Raw genomic sequence first — 25,205 nt, forward strand, 5'->3', positions numbered from 1 at the left:
TTTAAACATGTAATGCATTCATTTAGATAAATGGATACAACAAAAACACAAGTTAAAACGACAGGGTTTGGCATGGACGTTTTATTGTGAGTGACACGAGCTGGATAATTGAAGAGTTTCCTTCACTTTCTGCCTTTACCCAGCTTTGGTTGACATTTTCACTTCGGCAAACACATTTGAGCTGCAAGAAGATGTCAAAGTGAATTGAATGGAGTTGTTGGAAAATGAAGTTGGAGTTTTATGGTGAAAAAATATTAGAAAGCTTAAATGACAGAAAAAAGGAGAGAGTAGAGCAGTAACTAAATGTTAATATACATGCAGATGGGCTAAAAACGAAAGAAAGAGAATTCAACAAATAGGAAAAGCAGGAGAAATTGTTTTAAAGCATTACTTTGTATACATATAGTGCCTCGAAGGATGAAAATGAATGAAACCATGACATTTCTGTATTAACCTCCAATGAAAGCCTGATAAAAATGAAGCCCCATATAATACCAAGGTCGGAAAAAATCATCTTGTAGAGAGAGGAGGGGGGGAGAAATGAAACAGAACCTGTACAGCAAGAGACGTTGTTTCGCAAGAGAAAAATAAACTATAAAGAGCAATATGAAAGAGAAAGGATCTAAAGAAGGGCTGCAGCTCAGAATTCTATAAATCCACTCAGAAGACAGAAAGCACTAAGTACGACAAGGAAAAAGCTAAATACAAGAAAGTAAAGCCAGACCTGCACAGTGCAGAGGAGCAGAACAATATGCATGCAAAGAGAAAGTCATAAGCAAAGGTTTGAGTCACTCAGAGGAAAGTTAAAAAGCAGAGATAGAAGATGATTAAAATATAAATCATGATAAAACGAAATCTACTACTAATAAAGAGCAGAGTAAAATCAGTTAATTTAGGTCAGAAAATAGATTAGATAGAAGGAGAAGTTTCATGAGCATATATATATATATATATATAGGACAGAAGAAAAAAGAAAGAGTAAGACTAGCAGAAATGTCAGTTACAAGGTAAAAAGCTTTATAATTAGAAAGTAGAAGCAGGAAACAAAGTGCAAGACATAAAAGGAAAGAGGCTGCTTTAGGATTTGTGTTGTGACAATGATCAAGGATCAAGTCTTCTTTGGTATCAGAGCAGCGGAGAAGGACACAGTAAAGAATAAGAGATGGAATAAAAAAAGAATGGAAAATCTTACAAATCAATAAAGGACAGAATAGGAAAAGAGAGAGAACATATTTTTTATTTAGAGGTAAACATCAAACACAGCAGAAAAGAATGCAACAGAAACAGAGAGTAGGCCAAGGAGGAACTATCAATACAAACCAAGAAGTCATTCAACAGTTCAGAGGAAAGGACGACAGTAAAGAGTGAAATAAGGATCATTTAGACAAGGGAAAAGAAGGGTACCTGAACTGTAACACTGAGCAGACTCTGGTCTGAATCATTTAAATGGTTCTAATCTGTATTTGTGTAATAAAGCCAACAGCAGAACACTGCTTCTTACCGCAGCGCCCAGTTGAACACGACGAGTATAACTGTGAGAATGTTTAGAAAAACAAACCTTCCCTGGGTGAGTAAAGGAGAAAAAGGGCTCTTTGTGTAGTGAGGTACGGAGCCACAGAAACTAAACTATGTAAAATCAGCATTTACTGGAAGAAAAGTAAAGAGAGAGAAAAAGCTCTGCAGAGTCAAATATCACACACAGAAAGGGATACAGGATTTATAATGAAAGCAGTATTAAAAGCTGAAAATGAATGAGAGGTAGATTGTTAGAAAGACAAGAAAAGGAAAGAAAAGGAAAGTCCAACTAGACCCCAACAAACATTACTTATCTGCTTGTAATAATGAAACCAGTGTCACAGCTGGGTCTGTAACTGAACAATGTAGATGAATTACCTCACTCATATGCTCACTCACACACACACACACACACACACACACACACACACACACACACACACACACACCACACACACACACACACACACACACACACACACACACACACACCACACACACACACACACACACACACACTCTCACACACACGCACAGAGATTTAGTTAATAATTGTCACCATAAATAATAACATTGTACAAACTATGACATGAAACTTGATAAATCTCAGATATTCACAAAAGTAACTCTCACAGTATTTTCACTAACTTCTGCCGTGTTAGCCAACTTTAAATTCAGAAAACAATTATCCTTTAAAGGTTTTAAGCAACTGTCTATATATTAAATAACATCCTCTTCTAGGGGCTAAGTATTCATCGGTAGAAAGGATAGTGAATGGGTGCTACACTATTTACATCTTCAGTCTGTTTAGTCTCTCGAGGAGAGGTTGTGATGACAGCAGGAAGTAAAACTATCTCCACGTTCTCCAAGGATCTCACAATCTGTCCTGCAGCGTCCATGGATCAGCCAATCCCAGAGGCAGAGAGACGTGTGTGTGGGTGTGTGGCTCAGTACGGGGTGAAGCGGTTATATCCTCCTCTGTACAAACTGGCCTGTAAACAGAAGCATTGTGTCAGGTGCTGTTAACCGCACGTGTAACACAAGATCTCTCTGCAGGCTGTGTGTGTGTGTGTGTGTGTGTGTGTGTGTGTGTGTGTGTGTGTGTGTGTGTGTGTGTGTGTGTGTGTGTGTGTGTGTGTGTGTGTGTGTGTGTGTGTGTGTGTGTGTGTGTGTGTGTGTGTGTGTGTTTCACTCACCATTGTACCAACGCCATATGTTGTTGTTGGTCCGACTGCGTGGTGATAGGGGTCCGCAGATGTCGTATAAACACGTCCGTATCTGTTCAAAAACATCAGAAGCAGATGCACATGTCACGATGTAGCCAGGATTTAAAAAAAGGCTCCTATTAAACTTCCTTTTTTTATTCATTTATCTCCTCAATGATGGCTTTTATTTAGTTCTACTTTCCACAGTCTTTTGGTGTTTAAATGTTGCCTCTAAATGTTGAAAATAAAGGATAACATCGGAATTAGCCTTAAAATCGGACATGTGTTTAAGTCCAACATGTGCACTGAATAGGATGTTAGTCCTCCTACATTTCTAGACACAAAATGCATGACCTGACCTCAGTGCCTGTTACTTAACTGGTTGGTTTTAAAGGAAACATAAGTAGGTTTTTTTAATCAACTGATATAAGGTTCATGTATACAGTTTTATATAAAATGTTAATGATTTATAATTGAATTCCGGAATACTTTTTGATTCATCTGATATCATTTCCCTTTCTTTAAATGGTTTCAAGGATCTAAAAGCTGATTTGAGTTACACAATAGTTTTTTTCGTTGTAAAATCTGCCTACCCGTCACTGTAGGTTGCCGTGGCAGGAGACGCTGATTGAGCCACTCTGTAAGCTGCAGGATAGCCACCCTGCACAGAAGATACAATAAAAATAACATTATTATAGTAACAACACTTTAAAATGACTTTAAGGAGGAAATGTGTGCAGCTACTTACATAGACTTCTGCTCCATACAGTCCATCCTGATACACCATCCTGAAAGAAGTGAGTGAAACAACATTAAAATGCTGAAGACTGAAGTGAGTGAAGAGGCTCTGGCACTCGGACACAGTCTTACCCGGGGTATCCGGGCACGGCAGTGGGCGCGGCGGCAGCAGAGCGGATGGTGCTGTAGACGGCGCGGCCTCGCCCCCCCCGCAGCGCAGAGCCTCGGTACGCCAGCGTGGGAGCGGCCATGGGATAGGGGAAACCGGCCATTACAAAGGGATATAAAATGGTAGAAAACGTGAAAGGTAAATCTTTTGAATATAATGTAAATGTACAGGTGATGTCATTACAATAATAGTTAGGGGTTTGAGAAAATATACTATAAATACTTTTATATTTTCCTAATAGTTTTGAATTTATAGCACAGTGTAGTTTATATGCAAAGATCCTTGCTATGACAGTGGTTTATCTGATGTTATGTTTAAGCCCCCTAACCCAGATAGAAGTGTTGTTATCTGTTTATAGCCATTGACTCTTCCCTCTCAGTGTAACAACATAAACTGAGACAAGTAAGTAGCGTAAGGGTGCAAAAGTCAAATGAAAACACAGCCCTAATAACAGATGAGTGTTACAGAGAGTGTCTTACCTGTATAGAGTTCAGGTGCGTACATCGCCTGCATGACGGGGTTCATCTTCCATCCAGAAGCTACACATAGAGAACATTGGGATAAGTTTCACACAAAACCACTCGGAATCATGCAGAAAGTGAACTTAGCTCAAATGAATGGGGAGTCTTACTTGGAATTTCACTGTTTACAAGCGGCGTCTGGGGCTTCTTGGTTACTACTCTTGCGGTTGCATTATTAACCTGGATAATAAGATAACATATTCCTTATTGTTCCATAGGGAAATTAGCTTAGGGCAAATTCTGCAACAAACTGAAGCAATCAACTTAAAACAATACGGAGCCAAACAAGGCTAGTGGTACAACAGAGACACAGTGTGAGATAAGATAAATAACTTAATATTCATTCAAAAAATGAATTCTCCCTCACCTCAATCTTCCTCCCCTCCACAATCGACCCGTTCAGCTTTTCTCTGGCTCGGTCCGCCTCACCTGCACTCTCGAATGTGACGAAGCCAAAGCCCTGCAAGACCACACCGTCACAATGTTAATATTCTGTTTTCTTATTTTAAAATTCAGTTTCAACTCTTATCATGCCTGTGATGCTCACCTTGGACCCCCTCTCATTGAAGATAATTTCTACATCAAGGATCGTCCCAAATTGCTGGAAATGTCAGAATAAGTATGTAAGTATAATATAATAGATACAGATAACTTCATTTTGTTTAAGGATGTATATAACGATTTATAAAGGCATTGTGAGACTGCGTGACAGTGAGAGATTTCTACCCCAAACATCTGGCGGAGGTCCGGGTCTCTGAAGCGGAACGGGATGTTGGAGACGTGGAGGCGTTTGGGTTGGGCCTTATTGGACCCCTCCTCGTCACTTCCATCTCCTGCCCCGCCCCCTGATGACACCGACAGGGGGTCAGAGTTCACAGCGGCCAAACCATCCTCCTGCTATGAGAAAGTATGAAAACAGGAGGAGAAGGAGGAGAGGAAGCGATAGGAGAAGAATGGACAGAAAGGAAGAGGACGTGAAGGAACACACATGAAACAGAAAGATGGAAAAAGAAAGAGCATGAGTGAGATGAGAGTAGGTGAGAAGAAAAAACGAGGAAAGGGCATCAGTAGGAAAGCAAAGGAAAAGAAAAGGAAGAAAAATCATAAAGTTAATTTGGAGAATACAGTCTGTAACATCTTTCAGAGAATATTGTTTATGTCAGCATCACAGAGCATTAAGCATCATTTTCATGAAGTGATTCAAACCAAAGTTCAAAGAGCATTCAGCAACCAGTGATCCCTCTCAAGGCAAATGTGAGGAGGCAAGAAAAGGGCTCCATTTTAGTGAGGTCTTTAAATACATGCCTGGAGGAGAGTATATACCAATGCACTGTACAAAAACAATATGGATTATAAACCTGTCATATTCACTCAAGCTGTTTCAAAGTGTTAAATAATGTTTAATGATGAACACTCTCACTGAGTGTCCCATATTATTGTAATAACCTGTAATATACATACAAAACTGTAGTAATATTTAACTTAAAGTTGCCCCATGCAGAAAAGTTTACTAATGTGCCAAAACCAAAACATTCATTTTCCCAAAATGCACCACGATGCTATTGTGTGCATGTTTTTATGTTGGTGGTGACCCAGCATCATCAACCATTGCAAGAAAATAAATGTTAAAAATATGTTTTTTTAAAACAAATGAATAAGTACAAACAAGAAAAGATAGAAAAAATAAATATATATAGTGAGCTTCAGCAGTGAAAGCGAGAGAAGAAATGTTGAAAACATAAAAAAAGAACATAACAAAGCAAAGAAAAATACTACAAAATTGTTGATATATAAATATAAAGAAACAGTCCTTGTGTAAAAGTGAAAATGTCAGTATTAGCATTCTAGCACCAAGAGGCAGAGAGTGGAAAAGGCCTCAGTGCAGCAGTGAAGAATAAAATGAAACCAAAGTAAACAAGGCAAAGAAGGTGCGCAAAAAGCTTGAAAAGGAAGAGGGTGAAGGGGGAAGGCAAAGAGTGTAAAACTGTACGTTCCACAAGGGTCAGTCGGGGGTCACGGTGCTGCTTTTCTGCCAGGGGTTAAAGGTCATTTGTCAAGGGGCATCATTAATAAAGTGGGAAGAGACAGAAAAAGGTACACAGACACTTTCACACACACACACACACACACACACACACACACACACACACACACACACACACACACACTTTCACACACATACACACACACACACACACACACACACACACACACACACACCACACATACACACACACACACACACACACACACACACACACAACACACAGGCTAAATGGGGAGACAGGGATACAGGGAGGGGGAGGGGGGGGTGGTGGTGTCATTTCACGATGCAGAACTGTGTTTCTGGACCTGAGCGATATTTCAGAGGGGGAAAGGGGGTCATCTGGTCAGCCTCCCCCTTTGACCCCCTCCCTCCATGGCGGCGTCTCAACTTTTCCCCGAAATTCAGCACGGACCCGAGTATGTCAGGGGCTCTAGTAATAAAATATATAGATGGGGCCAACACATTTATGAGAGGAGGAAGAGAGATCACACTAAAGCCCTCTGAACGTGTCATGGTGGAGGTTTTCAAGCCTGAAGGAAATGTTATTAGTGGATGTCAAAGGTTTACTGCACTGCAAAAGTAATGACACACATTTATGTCTAAATGGAGCCATACAAATCTATTGTGTTCTAAAAAGTGAATTGAGAACAAAAATTCAAACGTGTTTCCAGAAATGAGTGCCTGTGTTAACTTGTTTACAGAACAACAACAATGCAAATATTTATACATTATATAGAATCTCCACAACATTACAACAACAAATAAATACCACAATATACTTTTTTAAACAACAATAATTTCACAAAAAGACAACACAAGTCAGCTTTAAAATATTACAAATTATTCATTTGACAAGCATCAGTTAGCTGAAGGGTCAAGCACAATGTGTAAAAAAGTGTTTTCTCTTTAGAACCAAACTCTTATACACTGCACTCACAATTATGGCATGCTAACATGCCACATTGTAGTTTATCATGTTATCATGGTAGTATTTATAACACATACACTTGAGGCTGTACTGACTGTTACAGAGTCCGAGGATCATTACAGTCATTAGGGTTAATCCTCTAGGGACCTTTAATATCAGTATCAGATTTCACAGCAATCCATCAAATAGGTGATAAGATATTTCACTCAAAAGCTAAATTGTTAACCTCACCTGGGACTCATTCATGTCATTTAGTTTCACTGCAATCCAGGGAATAGCTTTTAAGTTATTTATGTATAGACAAATAGTTGGACCAGCATGTTGGTACAATGCCACCAGCATGTTTAAAAATAGACTATGTAAGTTGCTGCACTACAATTATGAATTCGATTTTAGTACATATTGGGAAGAAGTTTATTTATTAAGGAAATATATTTAAATAATTTCACTGCACTGGAATATTTGTTTACTTAGTTAAAATAAACACACAGTGCCTGTTGAGAAAACTTTTTTACAGTGAGACAAACTGTTGAATTTTCAAAACAAAAATAGACAGAAACATCTTAACTTAACATAGGACCTATTTCTTTCCTTCTTTTACAATTATATTTCAATTCACACCGAAACATAACACTCCACTGATGAAACAGTAAAACATTTGAAACCCTCTAAGAAAATCTTTTTATAGAAAGTGTACGTTATGTGATCCTCTAAATACTTAACTGTTCATATCATCACAAAATGTCACAGCCATAATGTTGAAAGGTGATCTGTTTTATTGCCTGCTAAATGAGACACTTAGAAGATGGAGAAGTGGGGATTTATTTTCATCAACAAACCCCCACTCAGCTGCCCCCCCTCACTTTGAGTGTGACAGCATTCCCGTACATGGACACAAAAGTGTAAGTGGGGCTCTAAATATAGAAGAAACTCTATCTGTCCATGCTCCCCTGGTGGGACATAAGGATGTTCTACCTGAAGCAGCAGGGCTACTTATCACATTAATTTAATTGGGACTGCTTGTCGTGAATTCACAAACTGTTCTTACCGCGTGGCTGGACGTCAGAACCTCGGCCCCCTCGAGCTGGGGCCCCTGGTAGATTCTGAGCTGGGAGTGTTCAGCGTACTCTGAGCCGGGGTGTGCAGAGGTGAATTCAAGAGGCAGTCTGCCCGCAGATGTGGGTGGACACTGCCCTGGGGGGGGGTATGAGGGAGGAGGGGCGTAGACCTGGGACAGGTTGGGGTCCCCGCTGCCGGGGCCGGCCTCCTGACCGGGGCCTCCCTGCAGGAAGAGAGAGAGAGAGGGATCAGCACCACAATATATTAAATGTCAGAGGTGTAAACAAACAGACCGTCATGCGTCTGTTCTCCGGCTCTCACAGGAATGATCTGTTGTCAGTTTGAATATGACGACACAAACATCAGATAAACACAAAGCCCTCAAAGTATGGAAATCACAAAACAAACATCTAACCTATTAACGTCTGAGAGCTTGTTTGAACCTTTAAATACAAAAAAATAAAAAGCAGATAAAACTGACAGTGGTGTAGATTAATTAATATTCATGTCAAGTACACTTTGAGAGACTTGAACATTTTAGCTGCTTTTTACTTTTAAATCAACTACATTTTCTTTCCTAACTTTCTAATTCAGAATAACTAACTAAATCATCAGTATATGAGGATGGATTAATATAGGTTAAAGTGAGACTTTATTAAAGGTAAGAATGGAGAAACCAGCTCGAGTGCGCTAGAATTTGAAAATACGCAGCCGAAAAAAATCTGCCCCTTCCTTCAGACTTCCTTACAGAGCCCCTCCTCCAACACACACGAACGCGCACATGACCAAGGAGGGCACGAGATAAGTTTGTGCACAGATGGAAGGCTGGCAGGCAGGTAGGCCATCCAGTTACTTTAGCCGGGCGGCTAAAATGATTGGTCGTGCTTTTTACAGTACTACGGCTTTCACAGATGACATTTTTTAATGTATTTATTGTCAAAGCATTTAATATATTCATTGCTATCGGGACGTTAAGAGCATTCCATGGAATATAACAAAAAGTGTTTCTGAAGTGAATTACCTACCCCACCTTTAAGCTACACAGCAGTGTTCCTTCTCTATCACCTACATTACAGTGATATTAATGCATAGTTGCAAAAGAATAAGTAAATGTGAATGATCCTGAAATTGGCAATTCTGCATAGTAAGAACCATTACCACAAGCACATTTTGATTTGAATTGTTATGTAATTTTAGTTAATACATTTAGATTACAGGACTTTTACTTCTAACTGTAAAATATTATTGATTTGAATAAATAAGCAAAAAAGCCCAAATGTTCCTTGTTTTAGTTTCTCAATAAATGATAAAGGTATATTTAGTGTTAAGGTTTGAAAGAGTGAAACCATGAATCAGAGTCACATCAAAAGAGCAGTACAGCCTGATTTCAATTAAATCACAAAGTAATTCTACATTAAACTCCATTGAGTCAGAAATAGAAAGAATTCAGATGAGAAATGTAAATGAAAACAGATTACAGAAACAAAAGTTCACCCTCCTACAGCCATGATCCAAGTGAATAATTCAGGTAAGGAGCTAAAAGCATTGTCTTACCCTGTCAGTGCATTCCTCGCTCTCTGGTGCATTGTCCAACAACTGCTGCATGTTTTAATGTCAGCTAACAACCCGCCTACCGCACCAAAAGCTCTATTCATCCACCAATCACATCAAATGATCGCCAGAACAAAAAGGCACCAGGAGCCCACACCAGCTGTGGTCATCTGCAGCTGTCAATCACCTCATCCCCCACCCACCATCACTTTACACACACACACACACACACACACACACACACACACACACACACACACACACACACACACACACACACACACACAACACACACACACACACACACACACAACACACACACCACACACACATACCATGTATGCATCACTTCAGGGGACATTACATTGACTTACATGCATTTCCTGGAGACTTATCCTAACCTTAACCATAACCAACACATGCCTAACCCTAACCCTAACCCTAACCCTTACCCTAAACCTAACCAAGTCTTCACCCTAAAATTAATGATTCCCCTCATGGGGACCTCCAATTTGTCCCCATAAGGGAGGCGAGTCCCCACACGTGACTGTGTAAACAGATTTAGGTCCCCACAAGTATAGTAATGCTAGGCCACACACACACACACACACACACACACCCACACACACACACACAGCACATGGGGTATACATGGATGTAAATGCTCCTACAGTATATCATGGTAAAGGTCGACTCTAAGAATATCGTGTTTAGGAAGCCAACATGGTATTATTACGGTTCCAACATCACTTTTAAATAATATATACCGCAATACCGCTTAAAAAATAGCTCTTATATTATATAAGATTTGAAGAGAATCATAATAAAAGATATGTAGGACAGAAAGTACATGTAATCCAGTGCTGTACTCGTACACTTTTACATGCAAGATTCAGACAAAAATTCACACACTATATTAGATTCAGAAAAGGTAAAAGGTGAAAAACGTTTTCAACTTTTGGAGAAGAATACAATCCTTAAAAATCTAATCCTGGAAATACAAAAAATCATTCAAGTCTTAAATCTCTTAAATGTCCTTAGCCTACTGTAAATATGAAGCTAGAGGTAATAGCTGGTTAGCTTAGCTTAGCATAAGGACTGAAAACGAATATATACTGACATAACTTTTATCTTCGTGTTACCTTACATGCAAAGGTTTGTCAGCCAGCTTTAGGACTTTAGGTTTTCCTTTAATGAATAACTCATTTTACTGACATTTAATAAACTCTTAAATATCTTTACCAGCTGTTGCACTCAAAATAAGAAGATACAGGGACAATGAAAAAGGAATTGGGTAAAGCAGGGTTGAATTTGGACACGCGTAACTCAAGCAAAGTTTTAAAACTACATAAACTAAATGCTATTGTCCTAAACATCTGACCCCTATGATGTTTTCTGTTGTAAATACCAACTTTTGCCATCCAACAGAATAAATAAAGTACCATGAGTTGTTCAGAGTCTCTCTTGGTGGAAACCACAGCCAACAGCTGTCAGACTCTGTCAGGCACAGCTGTGCTTTGAGCTAAGAGTTAACATCAGAATGCTAGCAAAATCACAATGGCATTTAAAATGCAGCTGTTAATCAGGCATGATGTTTACCATCTTGGATTAGCCAGATAGCCGGCTAACATGTTCTAATAAGTAAGAAGTTCATGTTGTGATGCTAATGTCAAAGTTAGGGAACTACATATGGCATTATCCTTTGGTTAAAATACATGTCTGTATTCAATTTCACAGAAATCCAACCCGTGAGATATTTAAGTTCTTGTTGCCAATCTGTCTACTCATGGAGAATTCAGTAAAATAAGGGATTCTTTGGTGTTAGGTACACATTCCTGCTGGAACATGTTTCCAAACACGTCAACACTAACATTTGTCTGTTTTGTGTCCCATGTATCTCATGAGACAACCAAACTCTGACTGCCAGGTTTCTCTACTTACAGATACAAAAGTGACAGATGAGTGTAGATAACACAATCTGTTAGATATCACTGCAAGTTTATTTCATTTCCCCCTATTTAAAGTAACCACGACTGTGCCAGATTCAGTATCACAGTGTCAGCAGGCGTGCATACAGACACAGTGTCCCCCCTCTCCTCCTTACAGGCTTTTTCTGTTTAACATGTGTTCTCCTTTCTTCTCCTCTCCCTCCTCAGCTGTCACTTGGGGGTCAGAGGTCAACAGCTATGAGCCAGGTGCATGCTGGGACAGCTGCCACAGGATTTACACACAGACGACACTAAACTGCAGATGTGGCCTTTTAGTGCCGGCCAAGTTACAAATGTTTGTGAACAGGATGTTTATTAAATCAAACTAATGGTTCCTTTTTCAACACAATCATTATCTACATCCTGCTTTCTGCTATTTAGGTTTCCATAATATTCAAAGCATGTTTGCAATAATCAGGACATTTATATAGAATAAGGAACTGCTTAAATGATTATAGTATTTGGATAAACCCGTCATGCCACCCATTCACCTGTCTGCCTAGCCCAAATAATTGTTTTGCTAGTATTCTTCCAATAAAAGTGATAAAGGAGTAGCTACACATATTGTATAACAGACAGTAAAACGTTTAGACTGCTTTGGAAAAGTTAGTATTCCATCCCTCAGGTTTCGAATCTCTCTTTTTTTTTTCTTAGAAGCACCCATCTAAATGTTCCTTTTTTTAAACTAGATGTGATTTATTCTTCTAATAAAGCTAAATAATCCAAATGTAAAAGGCACAACAGGCAGGTTTCACACCGTTTTAAGTAGAGTCGAGTGAAGAAAACAAGACAGGTGACAGAATCTCCTCCTGTGATTATCTCCTCAGAAGAGGAGGCTAAAAATACAGCTGGTGTGAAGGTAGAGAGATACCAGATGCATTGTGGCATTAATGGCATGTCAGGGACGCTTAGACACACACACACACACACACACACACACACACACACACACACACACACACACACACACACACACACACACACACACACACTGCTGGCATCACTTCCCTGAGACCCGTGGACTAAAGATAACCCCAAATGTGTCCTAACTATGTAACGTATGGGATCTTTTGTAATCAGTGTGCTTCTCCAGCTCCCTTCAGGCCTCATTGATTTGTCATTCCTCTAATCTTTTCTGTGCACAACACGATTAGTCCCTATTGAGCAACACAACACTAACACCAAATTAGATGTAAGATTGGACTTATTTATCAAGGAAATAAGGGCCCTTTGGTTTCTTCTGCAGTATTAAATGTTTAACTCCTCACTGGGGATGCTATCTTGATGGTTTGTTGGCAGCACCGACATTCATTTCTAACTTATAACAAAGAAAACAAAGCTCTGAAGTTGTTTTCACAGCTATATATATTTAAAAATATATATCTTTTACATATTTTTACTATCTTCCCTTCATAACTGTTTAACAGGTTTGTATACACTGTCAGGATTGTGCAATGACAATAAAGTGATTATTGAGTGGCAAAAAAACAATTGATCCATCTTTTTAAATGTGAACATTTGTTAGTGTATTTAATTCCTTAGTCCTTTTATAATGCTAACAACATTTTGCTAACATTTTCTGACATTTGACCAACTATATGATACATCGAGAAAATGATCTGCAAATTAAATAGTCGTGAAAGTAATCGCAATTGTTGCAGCCCTTAACTCATTCAAAATGGATTTCAATCATATTATCACATCTAATCTTTTATTTTCCACTTCTGAACCCTGAGTCACCGTAATAAGACTTAACAGAAAGGACATTGAATGAAGACAAACATGACCGAAAATAGGAGATTTTACGATTTAATTAACAAATGAAGGAGGGTTTACCTGAACTAGGCTGGGGTAGCATGTGGTTGCCTGTGGGTAGACAGGAAGTCCATAGGGCTGGAGAATCACAGTGGGCGAGGAGAGCATGGCACAAAAACCACGCACAAGGAGACAGGGAACAGTGGAAGATAGGAAAAAAGGAGCAGGAGAGTTGGGGAAAATACAAAGATTGATACGCTCACAGGAGAGCAGGAAATCAGACTGGAGAAGAAAATAGAGGAAACAATCCCAACAGGAAAAACAGAAGATCCAAAAGGGCGAGGGGAAAGAAGATTAAGACTCTATTTAACCTCACAGATTATTCGAAGAAGAAAAAGGCAAAGAAAGTCCACAAAATGACCGGTGTCCTGTCCAGAAAAGACAGGATATAGGGCTGTGAAAGAGAAAGCAAGTGAGCCTCTGTGTGTCCATCAGTTGATCGTGCAGCCTGACAGACAGAAACACATGCTCAGGGTCCCATTTCAGAGTTTTATAAATAGTCGACCATGTCCTTCTCTCTGAGTTTACCACCTTACCACCCTCACTCTTACACATGTTGTCATGCAAGATCTCCCACACTTGTTACACACTTTTACAATACAAGCCAATTCAACAGAGGTATAGTGAGAGAGAGACCCCGAAGACAAAGCAAGTCAATTGACTCCTAGTGGACCCTAAAGTTAGGTTCAGTTTCCGTTCAGTTTGACTTTACAAGTGTTTTGTAGGTTAATACAAGGTCATAACGTACAATTAAATGTATTGAGTGAACAGGTAAGCTCCAAAATGAATAAAGCACTTGATGCAATAATATTCATTTAAGATGACATGTATATATAATGGCAATATGGTGTAAGATAAGATGGGATGACGTAAATAAAATATAAAACAGGACTGTGTGTAATTTAACAAACAGTTTTATCCAAAATAATTTCACAAATGCTATTAGAAAAAGGGATGAAATAGATAGATAATAAAAAATACTGCTGAAAAAGATAAGTAGCAACAAATAACAGTCCAGGTTCATTAAAAGCAGTCATGATGATAATGTTTTCAGAATTGAGAAGCCTGGTGGCTGGATGATAACAACTATCTGTAAGTTGTATATGATCCACCGGCTAAAAGTACGTTATAATCATCAGGTGTGTGACTATGATTCATATTTATGATGGGCTTCAAAAATATCTGCCGCTAAGAAACATATTATTTACCTTTAGTTTTCAGATGTGTTTTCCTTGTTTGACCAACAGAGTGCAACAAGACCAATTTTCCTACTTCCGTTCGGGCGCAGAGGTGCATCCTGGGATATGCAGTTTGTGCGTAGGCCCTATAAATAAACTGGAACTTCCTCTAACGTTCTCTTTACTTCGCTGGCCTGAGCGAGACAGGTATGATATGCGGCCTCATGCTACCACACTTCGCAAACACACAGCATTAGACATCTTAAATACACAACTGGTATTACATAGTTGTAGGAAATCTAGTTGTATAAGGAAACGTTTTTTTAGATAACCAACTTATGGTTTTTTAACTGTTTCATTGAAAAGCTTATTCGGCTTAAGCTAAGCTAACGCTAGCTTGTCACATTTAACAACGTGGTGCGGTGCATCTGCGGCCTTGTCGTAGGTCTTACAATGGCTTGCTTTTAGCGTATTTTCATGGTGTCTTACACACTTATTTTTATGAAGCATTCCTGACTTAGTAGTGTTGACTTAATACATTCTACAAACAATACCTGCGTCTGAACTTTTGCGACACATTACAGCCTAATGCTAATGTGAAACTGTTTTGGGAGTTTAACATCCATATCTCCCACAATACAATATATTGCACATTTCTGAGTTGTTTTTCAACTGCAGATTGTATTTTTAATAAGATGAAAAGACAGAATTGCAGGATTTTGAAGGCAGCCACAGTCCTAGGTTTATTAATCATAAGAACGTATTGCTGAACTATGTAGTAGTATTTAAAATAATAACGTAGATGCCATTTTATTTTTACACTGGTGAAATTAAGTTGATTCATTGGGATTATCTAAAGCTGATGTGTGCGTGTATATATTTTATTAGATATATAAATGTGGAGATAATAATGGCTATTTACTCATTTTAAATACAGTACTAATTGTCTTTTATTGCAGGCACTTATAAGCCACCATGCCCGTTGCCAGGAGTTGGGTTTGTCGCAAGACTTATGTCACCCCCCGCCGCCCCTTCGAGAAGTCCCGTCTCGACCAGGAGTTGAAACTCATTGGTATGCTGTGTGATTTCATAATCTCGAGTATAGTTATGAATTAAACTCCATGTTGCCCTCTTAAGAACTACATAATACTGAATTTAACGGTTGACTGTCCCATCTTTTTTTTCAAGGCGAGTATGGTCTGAGGAACAAGCGTGAGGTGTGGAGGGTCAAGTTCACCCTGGCCAAGATCCGCAAAGCTGCCAGAGAGCTCCTCACTCTTGACGAGAAGGACCCCAAGCGTCTGTTTGAAGGTATGCAAAATTCCATTTCACGTTTCATTGTAGTGGCCGATGATTAATTAATCAAATCTCAGACTTTCTGTGGTGTCAAGAATTCCTCGTGAATGAGGCCAATTGTAACTTTACTTAGTGGCTATTTTCGTCCTTGTTCTGGATTTTAAAATGGCTCCTGTTACCAGGTAATGCTTTGCTCAGACGTCTGGTGAGGATCGGCGTACTCGATGAGGGTAAGATGAAGCTCGATTACATCCTGGGCCTGAAGGTTGAAGATTTCATGGAGAGGAGGCTGCAGACACAGGTCTTCAAGCTTGGACTCGCCAAGAGCATCCACCATGCCCGTGTCCTTATCCGCCAGAGGCATATTCGGTAAGCTACAAGGCTCTTGGGGGAAAATGTCAGATAATGGTACTCAAGTCTTGAGACTCAACTCAATGCTTCCTCTTTCTTCAGAGGACCATCAACTTTTAACGCTCTCGGCTGAGATCAGTTAAACTTTTCACAAAGGTCACTTCGGTATCAAAACCGTATACCTTGTCAATAGATATTGCCCAGAGCCAATCCTGCCTCTGAAGGCTTAGGCTGTGCCACTGTGGTGTTGTGGCTGTCTGGTAAGTTACGGGGGATTGCACCTCGGGCAACTGTCATATTTACTGTACACCTTGTGCCGTACGAATTACTCAGGCTGATGATTTAAATCACATTCTCAGATTTTCTGTGGTGTCAAGAATTCCTCGTAAATGAAGCCTGCAGTAAATAAATGGCAATAGCCAATCTAGACATTTAAGATAACTTCATCTGGACTGGTCATACAGTTGGATTCCTGTCTTTTGTTTAAACTAAAGTGGAATCTATCAAACTGGCAATTGTAATGTTTTTTTTCTAGAGATTAACTCTTTGTCCATCTCTGCAGTGTGCGAAAGCAGGTGGTGAACATCCCCTCCTTTGTGGTTCGCCTGGACAGCCAGAAGCACATCGACTTCTCCCTGAGGTCTCCATACGGTGGTGGACGCCCAGGCCGCGTCAAGCGAAAGAACGCCAAGAAGGGCCAGGGTGGCACTGGAGGCGCTGACGACGAGGAGGAAGATTAAAAAGGATGTAGTCCAGGAAGTGTGTTCTGATACTGCCTGTTCTGTCAACATTTTGAATAAAACTGTTTGGTCTGACCAGAGAACTGAGTTGTTGCACTTTTCTTTATAGAATATAAATCGATCTATACTATTGAGTTATATTCAAAGCCAAATATGCATGGTTAACATAATTTCCCAAACTGGGATCAATAAAACTATTTTATCTAAGCATGGATGAAGTAGAAACGAGGTGTTGTTTTTGTAAAGTTAGTTCTATCAGTTGCAATAGCTACAGATATGTGGTGGTTTTGTCTTCTCAATTCGGACCGGATTATCCATACAGGCTAGAATGGTACAGTCCTAGGTTGTGTAAACCATAGACATATATTTATATGTCTGGTGTAAACCTTCATGATTAGTCGACGAGTGATGACGACACCGTGTAGGACGGTACCATTCTAACTAGGGTTGCAACATTCAGTCGGTGCCCCATGGTCAGTGCACGGAAGTAATGCATTTCGTGTTAGCGGTGTGAATGGGTAGGTGTAACCGGCTCTGCCAGGGACTGGAGTTATTTAAACGTTGCTGATTTAACACTATCAATGTAAGTAAAACCTTCCAACTGACTAGTGCAACGGTCGGTCACTTTTATATACTAACGTTACGCTGAGGGTGTAGTTTGGTCTCGCAATGCTAACGCTAAAGACCCATACAGTAAACACAGACAGGAATACAGCTTGTTGGTGTTTCATCCTCCACATTTAACACTCATTCTGTGCTACATTTGTATTCTCACGATGTATTAAACAGTGGCTTGCTTTGTTCTCTACCGTTGATGCTGTTCCACGTTCATTTTCCTGGAACTAACGTTAGCCTTTAGACAAGGCACTGTTGGGAAGACACACGTCAGCTCTGAGCTGTTTACTTGTTTCCCGTGTAAATTAAACTATGGTTATTTAGGTTGAGTAACTAATCTACAGTTCATGACACTGATCAAAGAATCAGCTGTTTGCCCCATTTTTCTTCTGGTCTTAAGTACCTGAGATTTGGCGACTGTGTACTCAGTCACAAACATATTCCTCCCATTGACCCCATGGATATGTTTCCATGTGTTATGAACATAGGTTACGTAATTTTGGCACATGGCTGTCCCTTGCATTCAATCTCTTTATTCGACTTTTCAAAGTAGTGCTACATAATGCTGCAACAATGTTACAAGTGCTCTTGCACATATTACCGGAAATGACTGTAATTTGGCAAGATATCGGCTTCCTATATTGTGAAACACACCCTTATTTTAACATTAGTATTACTGCTTTCATTTAGTTATTTGGATACCTAGTATTAGCAACGTTATCTTCCTGTGTGGACCATATAAGTAAACATTACATTATAGTGAAAAACAAAAATTCCCAAGATAAATGGTTGACCAAAAATAATGTATTTTAGGATAATTAGGATTAAATTAGTCGATTGCAAGAAATATTACCTCCACAATGTAATGTTATGCAATCTAGCACTTCCAAATCCGTAAAACACACTAAAGGACTTGATCAATGGTTCTTGGATACAGTCATCAAAAAATAACAAATGACCAGCTGTTCCAATGCAATTTGCTCTCAGTGTATTGGAATGGTTTGGATGCATTTATGATTAAGTTTAGAGTTGATCAGTGTTTTTGTCCCAGCAGAGAGATGTCTCCCGATGAGCTGGTTTACTTAGGAATCCTCGCTGCCTCCATCCCTGTTGGGTTCCTCTTCCGTTACCTCAGTGAGTATTGTTGGTCAATAGTTTTATTATAACTCATGGTCCTTATTACTGAGTATTTTTTATTCCTAATTAATCTTAAATTGTGTCTTATAAAGGGCTACATTTTGCATTGTGGGACAGGAAGTTATGATTTTCTATTACTCACATACATGGGGTGGACAAAATACAAAAACACTATAATTTTAACATTTTACCAATGAGAAGGGCTGCTCCTCTTCAGCTATAATCCTGCCTACGGTCATATATGTTTTGAAATGTGAATGATGCTGAGAAATTATTTTTTTACCTAGTTCCGGTGTTTGTGTACTGTATTATTTTATAATTGTTGTTATTTGACAACTTTTGTTTTCCTTCAGGTCCTCCTGTGAAGCAGGGGGCAGCTCTTCTTCTGGGCCTCTCTGTCGCCATCGTCACCTGTCAGATCCACACGCTCCACTCTCTGGTGACGGTGATTGGAACATGGATTATTATAAAGATCAGCTGGCGGTGAGACATGGGCATACATGCTTTACAAACATATTTCACTGACACACACACTATTTTTAAATGGCTTATCTTGCTTTACTTGCATCTAAAGATATTCAATTTCTCATTACATATGGCCAAAATAAAGTGGTTAATCCTCACAATGGAAAAACAATAAATAAAATGTTGACCTTTTGGATTGATACCGAACTTAAACATTTAAATTTTTTAACAGACATATTAAAAAGCCCTCATACGTTTTTGTTTGCCTACAAAAGTGACAAAGAGACAATATATTTGCTTTTAGATTATGAGGTTAAATATTGATGGGCTTTAGGATAACGACGACCATTGCCAAACCAAAACAGGAAGAGAAAAGTACTTTTATTATAACAAGTAGTTTGCTTGCGATTGCAGTAGATGAGATGCCAGATGGTTGAACAACCAGAGTAACTGTGTAAAGGAAAACATTTATTTTCTCTTGTTTGTAGTTGCTTGGCTCTGAGGAAAACAGACAGTGATCTGATTGTTAATGCCAACTATTATAGAGCTTAGAAACGCCGGTGGGGGAGAAAGTTGTCCAAGCACTTTTACCTACATGATCTCAGATAGAGTAGAGATAGACAGCTTACAGTATATAAATATAAAATGTATTTGTGTACAAATATCATATCTGACAAATAAATGCATTTGCAAACAACTAAATACATACATTTAATACCAGTCTAATTGATAAAGGACACATTTCAGCTGTAGTGTACAGTAAATGCTGATGCACACATGGCACACAACAGGACAATTGCCATATAATGCTACTGTGCAGACGTAAAACGTAAAACTCTAACAATACATCTATTTCTGTCCACCAGGCATGCCCCAGCATTGAGTCTCGGCTGGAGCTTCCTCTACCTCCTCTTCTTCCGGCTGGTCACTTGGTTCGGTCTGCCAGCACCGACACCTTTCGCCAACGCCATCCAGCTGCTTCTCACTCTGAAGGTAAAGAAGCCCTGTCAGATCCATTAAAACACACAGTGTTACAGTGTGGGCATCTTTGTTGACTCTTATGTATCTTTTACTCAGATGGTGAGTTTAGCAAACGAGGTGAACAGCTTCCACATGGAGAAGAAGAAGGACGTGAGCTCCTTTGCCAAGTCTCCTGTCATTGGTGGTCTGTCTCAGGTGCCCTCCCTCTACGATATGCTGTCCTATAGCTACTGCTATGCCGGTATAATGACGGGTAAGTCTGTGGAAACTTGTTACACTCAGAATCTTCTGTTGGAAAGAGGACGTTGTGTCATGTTGAAGTGAACGTTTGTAAACATTATGTTTGTGTGTGAGCTCATGTTGTTCTTATTGCTTTTGCATGAATTTTAACAGTTGTCTCTTTTTGTCTCACCCCCTGCTTCTTGTCCAATATTGTGTGAGTCCATAACGTTATCAGTCTTATTTACAATTTCTTCTGTTTTTTTTAAATACCTCTACTTTTTTTTGTTTTCTTACTCCATCTCCTTTCCAACACCACCCTCACTTCTTTCAAAACACACTTTCCTCCACTGTTCCCTTTTGGTTCTTGCATTATCTATATCATCCATTTTTGTCTATCACTGTCTTCACAACACCGCCTTTATTCCTTAATCTCATCCCTCCATCTCCCTAAAGGCCCGTTCTTCCGCTTCCAAACGTACGTTGACTGGCTGCAGCAACCGAGCCCGCAGACCCTGCCCGGCTGGGGGCCGTGCCTGCAGCGCCTGAAGCTCGTTCCTCTCTACGGCGCTCTGTTCATCTCCGTCAACTCCGTCTTCCCACTCGCCTACGTTCGCACAGACGAGTTCCTGGATGAGAACTTTTTCTTTAGGTATTATTACAATGCAAATCTGCCCTGATAATGTCTTTTAATAAGAGAAACAATGTTAGTTTTATGAGTTTTAGGCTTATTATTTAAGCATCGATGCATACTTTCATGGATCTGCAAAAAACACAGTAATTTAAATGCTATTAAAAGTGTGCTTTATAATATTATATTTTATGTAATGTTAAAAGCTCATTTCATTCACTTTCTCAGACTGGAATAACCCAACAAATGCTCAATACTTATATAAGCTAAACATCTATATACTTAAATGTTGTAGGTAATATTTCAGAATATTTCCTAAATTGTCCTGATTGCACAGTGTCTCTACTTGTGTTGCTGCTGTTGGTCAGAGAACTGCAAATACAATGAGACAAAGTAAAGCATAGCTTACTATTCATGGTGAGCTAAAGAAATATATTGTTTGCTTTAAAGATAATAATGGAGGTCCTGGTAGTGCTTTAGTGTTGAATGTATTTCTTATATCGCGGCTGTTTTTTGGTACTGAGATGAACAATGTACTCTTCTCTCTCTAACACCAGGTATTTCTACATGATAGCAGTGTTCTTCGTGTTCAGGATGCGTTTCTATGCAGCGTGGTGCGGAGCTGAGGCTGGTTTTATCACTGCAGGTCTGGGCTGCTATCCAGAAAAAGCGCTGTCCAAACCTGGAGGAGGACCCACTGTCAACTACAGGTACTTCATCACTGGCCAACAAGTATATCAAAAGAGGATGCATCAATATGTGTGTATGTAGTAAATTGTAATTGCATTGCTGTTAACAATCTTGGTCTGTAAAGAGTTTATTGTTTTTCCCTCTTTGCCAGTCCTGACCCCAGCGCTGACGAGATGTATGACTTCAAAACCATCCAGAACATCGACTGCTACAACACGGACTTCTGTGTGAAGGTCCGCCACGGCATGCGTTACTGGAACATGACGGTGCAGTGGTGGCTGCATCACTACATCTACCCCAACGCCCCCTTCAGGGCCTACGCCCTCAGGTAAGGCCTTACGTGTGCAGCAGGTTCTGCTTATATCACAGGCATGAACCCCCAAACCCATTTTGTTTTGGCATTAAAATACATTTATTTGAATTGTGCAAGGATATAGCTTCTTAAATGAGAGGTAGTAGCAAGTGTCATCATATTTTAAAACATATTTTCTAGTTATTCCCTCATTTCTAACCAGCTTTAATCTTTCATTTATAATCTTTTTGCAGCGATGTCTGTGAAGCTCTCCTATTTTAGACAAACATATTTGATTTCATTTGACTTCTTAAGTCAAGTTAAGTAGGGCTGGGAGATATGGTCAAAATCTTCTGTCCTGATAAGAGTCCTTTCATATCTTAATAATGAAATATATTAAAATATAGCATGTTTTCTGGTAAATCAATATTTTATATAAAATAATCATGTGGTAAAGATTGAAAAATTGCATGCAAAAAATACACGATGTCCAGACGTATCATTTAAATCTAATTGTATTAGTTACAAGTTCTTCTATGTTTATTACCTGGAAGACAGATGACATGAAGTGACTATTTATTGTCTCACCACACACTGAAACTGCCCTTATTACCACAAACAAACCTAAATGTGCCCCGGCATTTTTTTGTTTATCTGAAATCCCTGAAGTGACGGTAGACAGAAACCCTCAGTCTTTTTGACTCTAACCTCTCTCCTGTTTGTCTGTACCTCTCAGGGCCGGCTGGACCATGTTCATCAGTGCATACTGGCATGGACTTCATGTGGGCTACTATCTCTCCTTCCTCACCATCCCTCTGTGCATCGCAGCCGAGTCGGCCATGGAGTCGTCGGTCCGAGCTAGACTGGGTCCGTCTGGTCAGAACATCTTCGACTGGGTTCACTGGTTCTTGAAGATGAGGTCGTACGACTACATGTGCATGGGCTTCGTGCTGCTCAAGGCCTCTGACACCATCCACTACTGGGCGTCCATCTACTTCAGCATGCACATCATCGCCATCGCCTGTATCATCATCGGCAGGGTTCTGAAGGGAGGGAAAAAGGAAGGAAGGAGAGTTGAAAAAGAGGACAAAAGAAGAGGGAGAGAAGACTGAAAATGTAACAACGGGAGAGAAACAGGACTTGAATGGAGGTACAAAAAAAACAGGTTGGATATTTTTTGAGACATGACAAAGGGTCACTGTAGGTAGGATTTTCCAACATCCATTGCATTCAACACTCATCTTACAAGCAACAAATCTCAAACAAAAATGTCATAGAAAATGCAGTAGATTAGAAGAGAGTGTGACAGGTTAGAACTGGTCGAATACTTATTGGTACATATAAGTACTGTGAATACTGGGAGAGGAATGGTTTGAGCTCAATGAATGTCACTTTTGTAATGTGATTGGTAATCGGGGTGTGGGAGAGTGTATTCACTCCTCATCCGAGCGCCTGTCTGTACAGTAAATGTGCTTTTGTTTCACAATACCATTCAGAGTTTAAGTGAACTGTAATGCTGGTCAAAATAGGGGTTGTTGAAATGGCAAGAATGCTGTTTAAAAACATTCAGTAGGGGCGAAGCAAACAATAACCAAACAAGCCTCGTAAGGTCGTATACATATTTAAAAGAGGAGAGATTAAATGTAATTAAACGTAGTTTCCATAACCAACATAACATTCCAGCAGCACTCAACGTTATATTGGAGTACAGCATGGAAAGATTTTTGATGGGGAAAAAATGACATTATATGTCTTGTATAAGCTTTCTGATTTATTTATTTTGAGGAACAAAATAATGGCTTCCTAAATCATCACAATGACAGTTGTTTTATCTCAAAAGAATGATGTTGTTGTGATACAATGTTAAACTTACTGTGCATCCCCTGCTGACTACATTTGTATTGCTGCCTGGTTACTTAAAACTTCTATAAGTGTTTAAGATTTTTGTTTCCAGCATTATAATGTTCATCATTTTATTGCCTGATCCTTGAGAATTTAAAATGTATTTTTCCTCAGTGTTGTTCTGCCTGTAACTGTGAGCATATCAGGAGCATCTGCACGGACATCTCTAAAGTGTCTGCTAATGAGTGCTTGTAAGATAGCAACAGTCCATTCACTGCCAAAATGTCTGTACTGCCATCGTGGACCATTCAGGGTTGGGACCAAACATTTAATACAACACGTTTTCACATAATAACTATTAGCTGCCAACGTAGGTCATGAATAACAGCACAGCTAGGGTTGGGCGATACAGTTGAAATCATCTTCACAGCGATGACTGGAGAGGCATTTACAGAGCTCAGGCCTCGGGCCAGACCATTTGCAGAACGGGACAAAAAAAAACGGTGTCCACTTTGTGATACAGATCTGCTTCAACATTTAATGGGTTCTTTCTTGGCACATGCTACGACTAGTTTTCCCCTAATCTTACTGTCAAATCACCAAACCGAACCAAAAACAATGTCTCTATTGATATACGGCACCATATGAAAACTGTATGCAAACTATATGTAAAATAGCCCAAAAGCAGAATTGTTCAGAAAGATCAGAATCTATGGTTATATTTTCACAATTCACTGCTGAGAAATAAAGATATTGTATTATCGCCCGGCCCTAACCTCGATAAACTGTTGGAAAAGATATTGAGTTGTTTCACTCACTCCTGTCTCAAACTGTGTGACCACTACTGTGTCTTTGTTTTATATGTGCATGTCTGAAAGCAGAGTAGAAAAACATCTTATCTCCCAATGTCATTTATTCTCCACATGTTACCTGTAACTGATTTGATTTACAGATGTATTTTGAGTCTTGCCTTTACCCTTTATGTGCCAAAACCTTTTTGTTCTTCTTGCACACAGATGATTGTGATTTGTAGTCCTTCTATTGCTCGCTCACCTCCAGAATATTTATTTAAGCCTTTTGTCTCTTTTCTTTAGCCTCACAAACGGCACCTGCTGCTCTGTAACGCTGTAACTTGTGAAATACATATCAGCATTTCCTCCACAAGGCTAATGTCTTGCCTTTTCTTTCTTGAAAGTCTATGTTATGTGATTATCTGTGAAGTATTTGTCAGT

The 25,205-nt window shown here is 39.4% G+C and overlaps 3 protein-coding genes across 8 annotated transcripts; 2 read left to right on the plus strand and 1 right to left on the minus strand.

The window, feature by feature from the left end:
- Positions 1–66: 66 nt before the first annotated feature.
- rbfox1l (RNA binding fox-1 homolog 1, like) lies at positions 67–13,989 on the minus strand. Of its 3 annotated transcripts, none has more exons than XM_034197228.1 (12): positions 13,558–13,989; positions 8,172–8,405; positions 4,875–5,042; positions 4,696–4,749; positions 4,516–4,608; positions 4,259–4,328; positions 4,107–4,166; positions 3,591–3,741; positions 3,469–3,508; positions 3,314–3,381; positions 2,712–2,793; positions 67–2,507 (listed from the first exon to the last, which is right to left on the minus strand). In XM_034197228.1, exons 1-12 carry the CDS (start codon positions 13,642–13,644, stop codon positions 2,463–2,465), a joined length of 1,152 nt encoding a protein of 383 aa, XP_034053119.1. In that variant the 5' UTR covers positions 13,645–13,989; the 3' UTR covers positions 67–2,462. The 3 variants fall into 3 exon arrangements, with proteins under 3 accessions (XP_034053119.1, XP_034053118.1, XP_034053120.1); XM_034197227.1 differs by having other exon boundaries at positions 4,875–5,045; positions 13,558–13,985; XM_034197229.1 differs by lacking the exon at positions 13,558–13,989 and adding an exon at positions 9,737–9,879 and having other exon boundaries at positions 4,875–5,045.
- An 889-nt stretch (positions 13,990–14,878) lies between these two features.
- rps9 (ribosomal protein S9) lies at positions 14,879–17,181 on the plus strand. Its single transcript, XM_034197244.1, has 5 exons — positions 14,879–14,921; positions 15,674–15,786; positions 15,903–16,025; positions 16,193–16,379; positions 16,924–17,181. Exons 2-5 carry the CDS (start codon positions 15,690–15,692, stop codon positions 17,099–17,101), a joined length of 585 nt encoding a protein of 194 aa, XP_034053135.1. The 5' UTR covers positions 14,879–14,921; positions 15,674–15,689; the 3' UTR covers positions 17,102–17,181.
- A 311-nt stretch (positions 17,182–17,492) lies between these two features.
- Positions 17,493–25,137, plus strand: mboat7 (membrane bound O-acyltransferase domain containing 7). Of its 4 annotated transcripts, none has more exons than XM_034197238.1 (9): positions 17,493–17,684; positions 18,771–18,850; positions 19,207–19,336; positions 20,185–20,311; positions 20,396–20,552; positions 20,975–21,170; positions 21,707–21,859; positions 21,991–22,167; positions 22,868–25,137. In XM_034197238.1, the coding sequence occupies exons 2-9, from the start codon at positions 18,775–18,777 to the stop codon at positions 23,241–23,243; spliced, it is 1,392 nt and encodes a 463-aa protein (XP_034053129.1). In that variant the 5' UTR covers positions 17,493–17,684; positions 18,771–18,774; the 3' UTR covers positions 23,244–25,137. The 4 variants fall into 4 exon arrangements, with proteins under 4 accessions (XP_034053129.1, XP_034053130.1, XP_034053131.1 ...); XM_034197239.1 differs by having other exon boundaries at positions 17,534–17,684; positions 18,768–18,850; positions 22,868–23,243; XM_034197240.1 differs by having other exon boundaries at positions 17,568–17,619; positions 22,868–23,243.
- Positions 25,138–25,205: the final 68 nt, after the last annotated feature.

The sequence above is a fragment of the Gymnodraco acuticeps genome, unplaced genomic scaffold, assembly GCF_902827175.1.
Source record: "Gymnodraco acuticeps unplaced genomic scaffold, fGymAcu1.1, whole genome shotgun sequence".
Taxonomy (NCBI): domain Eukaryota; kingdom Metazoa; phylum Chordata; class Actinopteri; order Perciformes; family Bathydraconidae; genus Gymnodraco; species Gymnodraco acuticeps.